At 43.7% G+C, this 12,795-nt stretch overlaps 1 protein-coding gene across 1 annotated transcript in view; it reads right to left on the bottom strand.

Moving 5' to 3' along the window:
- grik3 (glutamate ionotropic receptor kainate type subunit 3) overlaps positions 1-12,795 on the bottom strand; it is a 283,714-nt gene that overhangs the window by 57,320 nt on the left and 213,599 nt on the right. The window contains exon 7 of the mRNA XM_062064042.1: positions 5,320-5,523. Coding sequence (XP_061920026.1) covers positions 5,320-5,523 — 204 coding nt within the window. The remainder of the gene's footprint in view (positions 1-5,319; positions 5,524-12,795) is intronic.

The raw sequence follows: 12,795 nt of genomic DNA, 5'->3' as shown, positions 1-12,795 counted from the left end.
CGTCCATGCTGGCCCTCATATCTCATGTTTCCCTTTCAACCAGCTTTTCCATGATGTGATCCATCTTGCGATTCAGTTCAGAAATCCCCCAGTCTGTGATCCTACAGCCCGGCCCAAACCTTCCATTGCAACGAACAGCCTTTGGGCCCCTTGAGTGGCTGCCATCGTCTTACGGATTTGACGATACACCAGAGCAATGCCCAGCCCAATCAACAGGTGCCCCGCGATCACGGTTCCAAATAGGTAGATGTCTTCCACGTCCTTGATAGAAAAGGACTGAGAGGCACATGATTCTCCATTCATCCCCGGAATCTCTCACGTACCCCGCAGCAATGGTTCCATCAGGGCAGCCAGGCTCCCCAGAACCTCTTTTCCTCGTCGAAAAGATGTTGTCAATTGAGTCGAGAGTCCAGCTGATCATTTCCATGTCTGATGTTTAGATTTGGAGGACAGCGCAAAGAAAGAGGCTTCAAAAAAGTGTAGACAGACAAAACAAAGAGAGCAAGCTGGGAGAAGAAGAGAGCGGAAAAAAATGTGTCCGCCCTCACCAGAGGCAAGACAGAAAAAGGTGCGACTTACATATATTTTTTCGTTCTTTATTATGCATTTTCGGCCGGTGCGATTTATACTCCGGAGCGATTTATAATTCAAAAATTACGGTACATTATGCCACCTGGTTTTCCACACAGAAATCGATTTTAAAGTTTACGGTGAGATCTTTTTACACCTTTTATTCAGTTCATGGTTTCGCTCCGCTGAATCAAATCTTAGATTAGGATTTTTGTTTTTCCGCGAGCACACATTACAATGGCTTGTCAGTTCTATTCGTCCATGCTGGCCCTCATATCTAATGTTTCCCTTTCAACCAGCTTTTCCATGATGTGATCCATCTTGCGATTCAGTTCAGAAATCGCCCAGTCTGTGATCCTATAACCCGGCCCAAACCTTCCATTGCGACGAACAGCCTTTGGGTTCTTTGTTATGCATTTTCGGCCTGTGCCATTTATACTCCGGAGTGATTTATAATCCGAAAATATGGTACATTATGCCACCTGGTTTTCCACGTAGAAATCAATTTTAAAGTTTACGGTGAGATCTTTTTACACCTTTTATTCAGTTCATGGTTTCGCTCCGCTGAATCAAATCGTAGATTAGGATTTTTGTTTTTCCGTGAGCATACATTACAATGGCTTGTCAGTTCTATTCGTCCATGCTGGCCCTCATATCTAATGTTTCCCTTTCAACCAGATTTTCCATGATGTGATCCATCTTGCGATTCAGTTCAAAAATCGCCCAGTCTGTGATCCTACAGCCCGGCCCAAACCTTCCTTTGCGACGAACAGCCTTTGGGTTCTTTATTATGCATTGTCGGCCTGTGCGATTTATACTCCGGAGTGACTTATAATCCGAAAATATGGTACATTATGCCACCTGGTTTTCCACACAGAAATCAATTTTAAAGTTTACGGTGAGATCTTTTTACACCTTTTATTCAGTTCATGGTTTCGCTCCGCTGAATCTCGCCGAGCTCCTCCACACAGACAAAGGTGGGGGGTGGAAACCCACCAGACCGCAGCGTAGCACAGACTAAGAATGCACAAAGGGAACCTTCGATCGTGTGAGAAGGTGCGGGGAAAAAGCAATAACTAGCTGTACAGTTTCCGTTCCGCTGCATAGCACTGAGGGCGAAGGCTGCGTACGGCGGTGGTGAATTTAAGCAAAGCGTGTTTAAAATGGCTGCGTTAAAGCTCCGATGGTTTCAATTGCCAGCGCTGTGCCCTCGCCATAACCACCCGTTATTTTTCTACCATTTTAAAACAACAACAAAAAAACACGACCGAGAGCGCGCGCTGTTCAAATGAGGGGGTCACACTTCTTAATTTCCAGCCAGCATTTGCAGCCTTTTGTAATCCATTTGCTCCCCTCAAGGTTATTGTTATCAACACGGGAGTAGAGCAGGGAGAAAAAAAAGAAAAAAAAAAAGCTTGCGTGGAGAAAAGTGCAGCCCACCTTCCCTTCAACCCTTTCAGCGGCCGAGCCATTGACTCCTGCCACACCGCTCCCCGCACTAAATGCCATTTAAGCTATTACAAGTTTTCAGCTGAGTACAGCGCTGACCCGGCGGGGCCGCGGAGGACAAAGACGGGGCATTGACGGGGACACTTAGGAAATGCCAGTAGAGCATTGCCACCATTACTTTGTGAAGCTGTTTTTCACCCCGGTGGACGTTTTTTATTTTTTTTGAGCTTTCGACATGGCCGGCTGCGGACCGTGTTTAGCCAGATGATGGATGCTGTGTAAGTCATTGGCGTAAATGCAATGGACTCTGTTAGTCCTGCATCTCAAGACAATACACTATATTGTCAAAAGTATTTGGCCACCTTCCTTGACTCACATACGAACTTGAAGTGCCATCCCATTCCTAACCCATAGTGTTCAATATGATTGGGTCCACCTTTTGCAGCTATTACAGCTTAAACTAATCTGGGAAGGCTGTCCACAAGGTTGCGGAGTGTGTTTATAGGAATTGTCCACCATTCTTCCAAAAGCGCATTGGTGAGGTCACACACTGATGTTGGTGGAGAAGGCCTGGCTCTCAGTCTCCATTCTAATTCATCCCAAAGGTGTTCTATCGGGTTCAGGTCAGGACTCTGTGCAGTCCAGTCAAGTTCATCCACACCGGACTCTGTCATCCATGTTTTTATGGACCTTGCTTTGTGCACTGGTGCACAGTCATGTTGGAAGAGGAAGGGGCCCGCTCCAAACTCTAGGTTGGGAGCATGGAATTGTCCAAAATGTTTTGGTATCCTGGAGAATTCAAAGTTCCTTTTACAGGAAGTAAGGGGCCAAGCCCAACTCTTGAAAAACAACCCCACACCATAATTCGTCGTCCACCAAATTTCACACTCTGCACAATGCAGTCCAAAATGTACCATTCTCCTGGCAACCTCCAAACCCAGACTGGTTCATCAGATTGCCAGATGGAAAAGCTTGATTCATCACTCCACAGAACGCGTCTCCACTGCTCTAGAGTTTTTGAGAAAACGAAAGGATTTTAAGTGCGCCTTCTCGTCCGAAAAATACGGTACATAAACGTTGTTATTGTGAAAATGATAGACAATTGTCAAGCAAATGTGTTCTGTTAAACCACTAATGGTAATGGCAACTGTCAGGAGGCGTGGCCGGCAGACCTGCAGCGAGGCGGGGCACGCCGGGGCCGACTCCGAGATGGCGGCGAGGAGGCGCGGCCGGCAGACCTGCAGCGAGGCAGGGCGCGCCGGGACCGGCTAAGAGATGTACGTCAGGTGCGTGGACCGCCGTGTAAAAGGGCAGCAGCCGAGAACGACGGGGCAGAAGGAGTTGGAGAGCCAGCAGTACATGCAGCGCGGAAGCGAATGAGAGCAAGACGACGACGACGCGTGAGGCTGAAAAGCGAACCGCAGAGCGAGCAGTTGGGAAAAAGGAGCTGAAAAGCGACCCGACGACACAGAGGTTTAATGAAAAATAAACAAAGTCATGAAACTGCTCGAAGTCATGTCAATTCTTGGTGGTCCATGGAACCCGGAGGGAGGAAGACCTCCACAAATGGCGCCCAACGTGGGGCTGGACCACCGGAGCGGGGGAGGATGACCCCCTGTGGGCTCTCGTGGACGCTCTTGCCGGGCTGGCAGCGAGCAGCCGACAACAGTGCAGGTGTTGGCAGACCAGGCGGGGGGGGGCGGCAAATAGCCCCCCCAAAGGTAAAGTTGTAGAAGAAGAAGAAGTAGAAGAAGAAGTAGACAAAGAAGAAGTAGACAAAGACAAAGAAGAAGGCAGAGAAGAAGAACAAGAAAAATAACAAGTGGAAAGGAAGAGAAGACCAGGGGCACGGGTGGCTGTGACCGACTTCCTTTCCCGCTCCCTCAAAGGGGAGCGGGGGGGGGGGGGGGGGGGGGGAGTAGGCTCAGCCGGTCGGAGACCCGGCTTGCGTCTGGCGATGGAGGACTGTGAGGAGGCGTGGCCGGCAGACCTGCGCGAGGCGGGGCGCGCCGGGGCCGACTCCGAGATGGCGGCGTGGCCGGCGGACCGGCAGAGAGGCGGGGCGCGCCGGGACCGGCTTCGAGATGGACGTCAGGTGCCTGCATCGCCCACCTGGGCGCAATTCTATAATCACCTGGCAGTGTGTAAAAGGGCAGCAGCCGAGAACGACGGGGCAGAAGGAGTTGGAGAGCCAGCAGTACATGCAGCGCGGAAGCGAATGAGAGCAAGACGACGACGACGACGCGTGAGGTTGAAAAGCGAACCGCAGAGCGAGCAGTTGGGAAAAAGGAGCTGAAAAGCGACCCGACGACACAGAGGTTTAATGAAAAATAAACAAAGTCATGAAACTGCTCGAAGTCATGTCAATTCTTGGTGGTCCATGGAACCCGGAGGGAGGAAGACCTCCACAAATGGCGCCCAACGTGGGGCTGGACCACCGGAGCGGGGGAGGATGACCCCCTGTGGGCTCTCGTGGACGCTCTTGCTGGGCTGGCAGCGAGCAGCCGACAACAGTGCAGGTGTTGGCAGACCAGGCGGGGGAGGCGTAAAGTTGTAGAAGAAGAAGAAGTAGAAGAAGAAGTAGACAAAGCAGAAGTAGACAAAGACAAAGAAGAAGGCAGAGAAGAAGAACAAGAAAAAGAACAAGTGAAAATGGAAGAGAAGACCAGGGGCACGGGTGGCTGTGACCGACTTCCTTTCCCGCTCCCTCAAAGGGGGGTGGGGGGAGAGTAGGCTCAGCCGGTCAGAGTCCCGGCTTGCGTCTGGCGATGGAGGACTGTGAGGAGGTCGCCGGGGCCGACTCCGACATGGCGGTGTGGCCGGCGGCGTGGCCGGTGGACCGGCAGCGAGGCGGGGAGCGCCGGGACCGGCTCTGAGATGGACGTCAGGTGCGTGGATCGCCCACCTGGGCGCAATTCTATAATCACCTGGCAGTGTGTAAAAGGGCAGCAGCCGAGACCGAAGGGGCAGAAGGAGTTGGAGAGCCAGCAGTACATGCAGCGCGGAAGCGACCGAGAGCAAGACGACGACGCGTGAGGCTGAAAAGCGAACCGCAGAGCGAGCTGTTGGGAAAAGGAGCTGAAAAGCGACCCGACGACACAGGTTTATTGAAAAGTAAACAAAGTCACGAAACTGCTCGAAGTCATGTCAAATCTTGGTGGTCCTTGGAACCCGGAGGGAGGAAGACCTCCACGGCAACTAATGGTGTTCTGTCATATTTTTTGCTTTGAAAAATGTTACTGTGAGTAATTTGCAAACAGCACCTGGAAGTATTACGTAAGTAAGGACTCGAGCACTTACGTGTTCGATGAGTTCCCGTATCATGCCGTTCCACTGGCCCTTGTCGTCCTGAGAGCCGTACTTCCCGTCGGGCACCAGCCGGATCTCGTAGGTGAAGCCCAGGACGGTGGCCAGCTCCTTCAGCAGGTCGATACAGAAGCCTTCGAAGCGGTCGTTGCCGGCCAGCGCCTTGTCGGACTTCTTAAGCATGACGTATGGCTCCTCCTGCACCATCAAACGCAAATCAAAATGATCGTCTTTCAGTTCACCTCAGCACATTTGAAGCCTAATTGAGGCAAAGGCCTGACGACATCTGAGGCGTCGTTGCAGTTAACAGGTAGCGACGGCGCGTTCAGGTCCCGTCTTAAGAACGTTTAAAAAGGGTAAGGGCGGTTTCTGATATTGATGGATTAGCACATGTGGAGGGAACTCTTTTAAATTGCGAAAGGCGGTGTTCCCCATTTGCACTCGCCCTGACACTGAGCTAACTCAGCCTTCCGTCACACCGCCGTGCCTTGACCTATATAGCTGGCTCATTTTATGGTCAGGTAGCTGACACTCCTTACTAGCCTGTAATATCCTGCCTGGCTGCTCATCATTTGGCCTGTAAAAAAAAAAAGAAGAAAAAAAGAGGCTTGATTAGGAACAGAATGCGGCGGTAAAACGGAACATGCCGACCACGACGCTGCCTTCATCAAAAAGGAGAGGGACTCGAATCCAGGCGGTGACTAACTGGTGAATGATTTGCCCTAATTTAGTGCGCATTAGACGGACCCGCGAATGTGCACGCAAAGCCGCCCGTGAAATGTCTGTGAGGGAAATTCATTGCCTTCAGTGGCTAAATATATACAATTTACAAAGTGAGCTCAGAAGGCGCGATTAGTCCTCTGGTGAAGGTCAGCCTTCACTTTGTGCTGTGACTTATTTAGAAGGCTGTTTACAAACCACTATTTTCAAGTGAAATCGGACAAACGCAATGTCACTTTGGCTGTGTGCTTGCATGAAAATTATGTGTTTGGAACCTCGTTTGAAAACCCGTCTTACAGTTTCTGTCAACACGTTGAAATTATTATTATTTTTATTCAAACGGGGATAGCAGATCCATTCTATGTGTCATACTTGATCATTTCGCGATATTGCCATATTTTCGCTGAAAGGATTTAGTAGAGAACATTGACGATAAAGTTCGCAACTTTTGCTCGCTGATAAAAAAAAAGCCTTGCCTGTAGCGGAAGTAGCGTGACGTCGCAGGTTGAAAGGCTCCTCACATTTTCCTATTGTTTACACCAGCAGCGAGAGCGATTCGGACCGAGAAAGCGACGATTACCCCATTAATTTGAGCGAGGAGGAAAGATTTGTGGATGAGGAACGTTAGAGTGAATGACTAGAGTGCAGTGCAGGACGCATCTTTTTTCGCTCTGACCGTAACTCAGTTACAAGCTGGCTCATTGGATTCCACACTCTCTCCTTTTTCTATTGTGGATCACGGATTTGTATTTCAAACCACCTGGGATACTATATCCTCTTGAAAATGAGAGTCGAGAACGCGAAATGGACATCCACAGTGACTTTTATCTCCATGACAATACATCTGCGATGATGAGGTGGCGACTTGTCCAGGGTGTACCCCGCCTTCCGCCCGATTGTAGCTGAGATAGGCTCCAGCGCCCCCCGCGACCCCGAAGGGAATAAGCGGTAAAAAATGGATGGATGGATGGATGGATGGTCATCTAATTAGTTACTATGGTAATCATATTAGTTAGTATGGCAATATAATAAGTTACTATGGTAATATAATTAGTTACTATGGTCATCAAATGAGTTACTATGGTTATTTAAATAGTTACTATGGTAATGCAATCAGTTACTATGGTCATCAAATTAGTTACTATGGTAATAAAATTCATTACTATGGCCATCTAATTAGTTACTACGGCAATATAATTAGTTACTATGGTAATCTAATTAGTTACTATGGTAATATAATTGAATACTTTTGTCATCTAATTAATTACTATGGTAATCAAATTAATTACTATGGTAATCGAATTAATTAATATAATCATCAAATGAGTTACTATGGTAATATTATTAGTTACTATGGTCATCTAATTAGTTACTATGGTCATCTAATGAGTTACTATCATAATCTAATTAGTTACTATGGTCATCTAATTAGTTACTATGGTCATCTAATGAGTTAATATGGTCATCTAATTAATTACTATGCTCATCTAATGAGTTACTATGGTCATCTAATGAGTTACTATCATAATCTAATTAGTTACTATGGTCATCTAATTAGTTACTATGTAATATGATTAGTTACTATGGTAATCTAATTAGTTACTATGGTAATATAATTAGGTACTTTTGTCATCTAATTAATTACTATTTTTAATCAAATGAATTAATATGGTCATCAAAATAGTTACTATGGTAATATACTTAGTTACTATGGTGATCTAATTAGTTACTATGGTAATATCATTAGTTAATATGATCATCTAATGAGTTACTATGGTAATGCAACTAGTTAATATGGTCATCGAATTAGTTACTATGACAATCTAACTAGTTACTATGGTAATGTAACTAGTTAATATGGTCATATAATTAGTTACTATGACAATCTAATTAGTTACTATGGTAATATAATTAGTTACTATGGTCATATAATTAGTTACTATGGCAAGGCAAGGCAAGGCAAGGCAAGGCAAGGCAACTTTATTTGTATAGCGCTTTTCATACACAAGGCAGACTCAAAGTGCTTCACAGACAACAAAGTGAAATGAAAGAAAATAAAAGCAAAATTAAAATGCAGACAATAAAAATAAAAACAGTGCAGACGTTAAAAGTTAAAAGATTAAAAGATTTAGCTGAAAGCTAAGGTGAACATAAAAGTCTTCAGTCTAGTTTTAAAAGTAGTGAGAGTTGGGGAAAGTCTGACATCTTCAGGAAGTTTATTCCAGCTATGTGTTGCATAGTGACTGAATGATGATCTCCCTTGATTTGAGTTTACTCTTGGAACCGCTAACAGATTGCTCTCAGAAGATCTTAGTGATCTAGAGGGCGTATATAGTGGGAGCATATCAGTGATATACTTGGGCCCTAGACCATGTAGTGATTTATATGTGAGCAGGAGGATTTTGAAATCAATTCTCTGATGTACAGGGAGCCAATGTAAGGATTTAAGAATTGGTGTAATGTGCTCACATTTTTTGGTCTTTGTTAGAACTCTAGCAGCAGCGTTCTGAACAAGCTGTAGCTGCCTGACAGTTTTTTTGGGAAGACCTGCAAGGAGACCATTACAATAGTCTAGCCTACTGGTAATAAAGGCATGTACAAGTTTTTCTAAGTCTTGAGCTGACATGAGCCCTCTAAGTCTTTTTACATTTTTGAGGTGATAGTAGGCCGATTTTGTTACTGATTTGATGTGACTGTCGAAATGTAAATCAGAATCTAAAATAACCCCAAGATTTCTGGCTTTATTTGAGGTTTTCAGGGACAGTGATTGAAGGTGTTGGATGACTTTAAACCTTTCTTTTTTAGCACCAAAAACAATTATCTCAGTTTTATCTTCATTTAGTTGTAGGAAATTTTGGCACATCCAGTGTTTGACTTGCTCAATGCACTGGCACAGAAGATCTATGGGGCGATAGTCATTTGGTGATAGCGCTACATAGATTTGGGTGTCATCGGCATAGCAATGATGGTCAATGTTATTATTTTGCATGATTTGTCCTAGTGGGAGCATATAGATGTTAAATAAAGTCGGCCCCAAGATTGAACCTTGGGGGACTCCACACGTTACGTTGGTTGGTTCTGATACAAAGTCACCAATGGAAACAAAATAGTTCCTATCTTGTAGATATGACTTGAACCAGCTTAAAACTGTGCCTGAGATCCCCACCCAGTTTTCCAACCTGTCCAAAAGTATTGAGTGGTCGACAGTGTCAAATGCAGCACTGAGGTCCAAAAGCATTAATACTGAAGTTTTGCCAGAGTCTGTGTTTAGACGGATGTCATTTATAACTTTAAGAAGGGCCGTCTCTGTGCTATGAAGAGGTCGAAATCCTGACTGGAAGTTGTTGTGGCAGCCAGTAGAAGCCAAGAAGTGATTTAGTTGTTGGAGGACAACTTTCTCAATTATTTTACTTATGAATGGTAGATTTGAAATTGGTCTGTAGTTGTTGATAACAGAGGCATCTAGGCTCTGCTTTTTTAGAAGAGGTTTAATGACTGCAGTTTTGAAAGCCTTCGGGAAATTGCCCGATTTAATAGAATTATTAACTATTTGCAAGATGTCTGTTGATAGGCAGTCAAAAACATTCTTAAAGAAGTTGGTAGGTAAAACATCAAGGCAGCAGGTGGATGACTTTAGAGCTGTCACCGTTTCCACTAGAGTTTTAGAGTCTATGGCATTAAAGCTTGCCATCATTGCTGTGTTACTTTTGCCTAAATGGGGTGGTGATCCAACTTTTTTACTTGAGGTATTGATGGTGCTATGCTAATATAATGAGTTACTATTGTCATCTAATTAGTTGCTATGGTAATATAATGACTTACTATGGTCATCTAATTAGTTACTATGTAATATAATTAGTTACTATGGTCATCTAATTAGTTACTATGGTCATCTAATTAGTTACTATGGTAATATCATTAGGTACTTTTGTCATCTAATTAATTACTATGGTAATCGAATTAATTAATATGGTCATCAAATTAGTTACTATGGTAATATAATTAGTAGGGATGTCCGATAATGGCTTTTTGCCGATATCCGATATGCCGATATTGTCCAACTCTTTCATTACCGATACCGATATCAACCGATACCAATATCAACCGATATATACAGTCGTGGAATTAACACATTATTATGCCTAATTTGGACAACCAGGTATGGTGAAGATAAGGTACTTTTTAAAAAAATGAACCAAATAAAATAAGATAAATAAATTAAAAACATTTTCTTGAATAAAAAAGAAAGTAAAACAATATAAAAACAGTTACATAGAAACTAGTAATGAATGAAAATGAGTAAAATTAAGTGTTAAAGGTTAGTACTATTAGTGGAGCAGCAGCACGCACAATCATGTGTGCTTACGGACTGTATCCCTTGCAGACTGTATTGATATATATTGATATATAATGTAGGAAGCAGAATATTAATAACAGAAAGAAACAACCCTTTTGTGTGAATGAGTGTGAATGGGGGAGGGAGGTTTTTCACTAATTGTAAGTGTATCTTGTGTTTTTTATGTGGATTTAATAAAACAAATAAATAAATAAAAACGATAATGATAAAAAAAAAAAAATGATACCGATAATTTCCGATATTACATTTTAACGCATTTATCGGCCGATAATATCGGCAGAACGATATTATCGGACATCTCTAATAATTAGTTACTATGGTCATCTAAGTAGTTACTATGGTAATGTAACTAGTTAATATGGTAATCTAATTAGTTACTATGACAATCTATTTAGTTACTATGGTAATATAATTAGTTACTATGGTCATATAATTACTTACTATGGTCATCTAATGAGTTACTATGGTCATCTAATTAGTTACTATGGTCATATAATGAGTTACTATTGTCATCTAATTAGTTACCATGGTAATATAATTAGTTGCTATTGTCATCTAATTAGTGACTATGGTAATATAATTAGTTACTATGGTAATATAATTAGTGACTATGGTAATATAATTAGTTACTATGGTAATCAAATGAGTTACTATGGTCATCACCTGTGGACCCCGACTTAAACAAGTCTAAAAACGTATTGGGGTGTTACCATTTAGTGGTCAATTGTACGGAATATGTACTTCACTGTGCAACCTACTAATAAAAGTCTCAATCAATCAATCAAATCTAATTAGTAATTAGTTACTGTGGCGACTTGTCCAGGGTGTACCCCGCCTTCCGCCCGATTGTAGCTGAGGTAGGCTCCAGCGCCCCCCGCGACCCCGAAGGGAATAAGCGGTAGAAAATGGATGGATGGATGGATTACTGTAGTAGCATACAGTACAGTACTAGTCCAATCAAAGTCAACGAGAGCCTCGGAGTGCAAGTTTCCATAGTGTCACTGAACGCACCACACCGCGACGGTACCCCACGCCCAACAATAAAGGGCGGTATGGACTTTACTGGCGTAGTTTTGTCACATTTGTCACCTTCCTGTGATGGCATCAGTTGATGTAAACAAAGACTTGTGAGCACAGCTGTTGTCTCGGATAAACATCAGTCTCAGCACTTTGATAACTCCGGAAAGAAGTACGGAGTCCCTGGGCCTCCTTCATGTTACATTGTGCTACAAAACCATGAACCTCCTCCAACCATGCAATTAAGGAAACCTTTTTAAGATACATATGCAACGAGTACTCCACGATGAAGCGTTTCGGGTGCCAGGCGCAAACTTCGCCCAAGTCGTCCAATTAACTTGATCAAAAAGTTTGCGTGTTGAGCGAAGTCATTACCATCTGTTTGGAATCTTCCGCTCCTTGCTATTCCCCCACGGATTGGACTCAAATCAAAGCGTTTGTACCAGTCGTCGCAGCATGGGTGTGCACGGCGGCGTGGGGGCGGGGGGGGGTAGGCGGGGGACCCGTGCGGAGACATTACGGGCAATGGAGTGCAAACAATTAATGTAAGGGGGAGAAAACACATTAAGTTCCTTAATCTCTTCGACAAAGTTATGGCTATAAAGCTGTCAGACGTCTCGTTTCCTCGCATCGCCGCACTCAGTTTTCCGCCGTGTCATTATGCAAAGAGGCGAGATTGATATTAAAGTGGAACACCCCCCGCCCCGTGTATTGAAAGTAGATTGTTTTACAACATTGGACTAATGACTGTTGGTATTGAAAATACACTTTAAAAAAAAAAAGCACTTTACTACAAAACCCAAAAGCCAGTGAAGTTGTCACGTTGTGTAAACGGTCAATAAAAAACAGAATACAATGATTTGCAAATCCTTTTCAACTTACCGTAATTTCCGGACTATAAGCCGCACCTGACTATAAGCCGCACCAGCTAAATTTAGGGGAAAATACAGATTGCTCCATATATAAGCCGCACCCGACTATAAGCCGCAGGGTTTTGATGTGTAATTAGCGTAGTATATAGGGGTTCCTGCTACCACGGAGGGGATTGTCGGGACAGAGATGAGACACTTGTGATTTAGGGCTATATAAATAAACATTGATTGATGATTGATTGATTACATGGCCCTAAATCACAAGTGTCTCAAAGGGCTGCACAAGCCACTACCACATCCTTGGCTCGGATCCCAAAGTGTTGTATAAGTAAAGATTGATTGATTAATCCATAGGAATCTGGTGGTAACAGTTTTCGATATGACAGGAGTCATCTGATGTTTTTAGGAATTAGTGCAAAAAAGTCATATATTTCATATGACATAAAATCTGTTTTTAAGGACCTACTACAAAAATGCAAAGTCAAAGATTATCCGTACTACATA

The sequence above is a fragment of the Entelurus aequoreus genome, linkage group LG11 (genome assembly GCF_033978785.1).
Source record: "Entelurus aequoreus isolate RoL-2023_Sb linkage group LG11, RoL_Eaeq_v1.1, whole genome shotgun sequence".
NCBI lineage: Eukaryota > Metazoa > Chordata > Actinopteri > Syngnathiformes > Syngnathidae > Entelurus > Entelurus aequoreus.
Note: the sequence above shows the minus strand (reverse complement) of the source record. Positions and strands in the feature narration are given on the sequence as shown.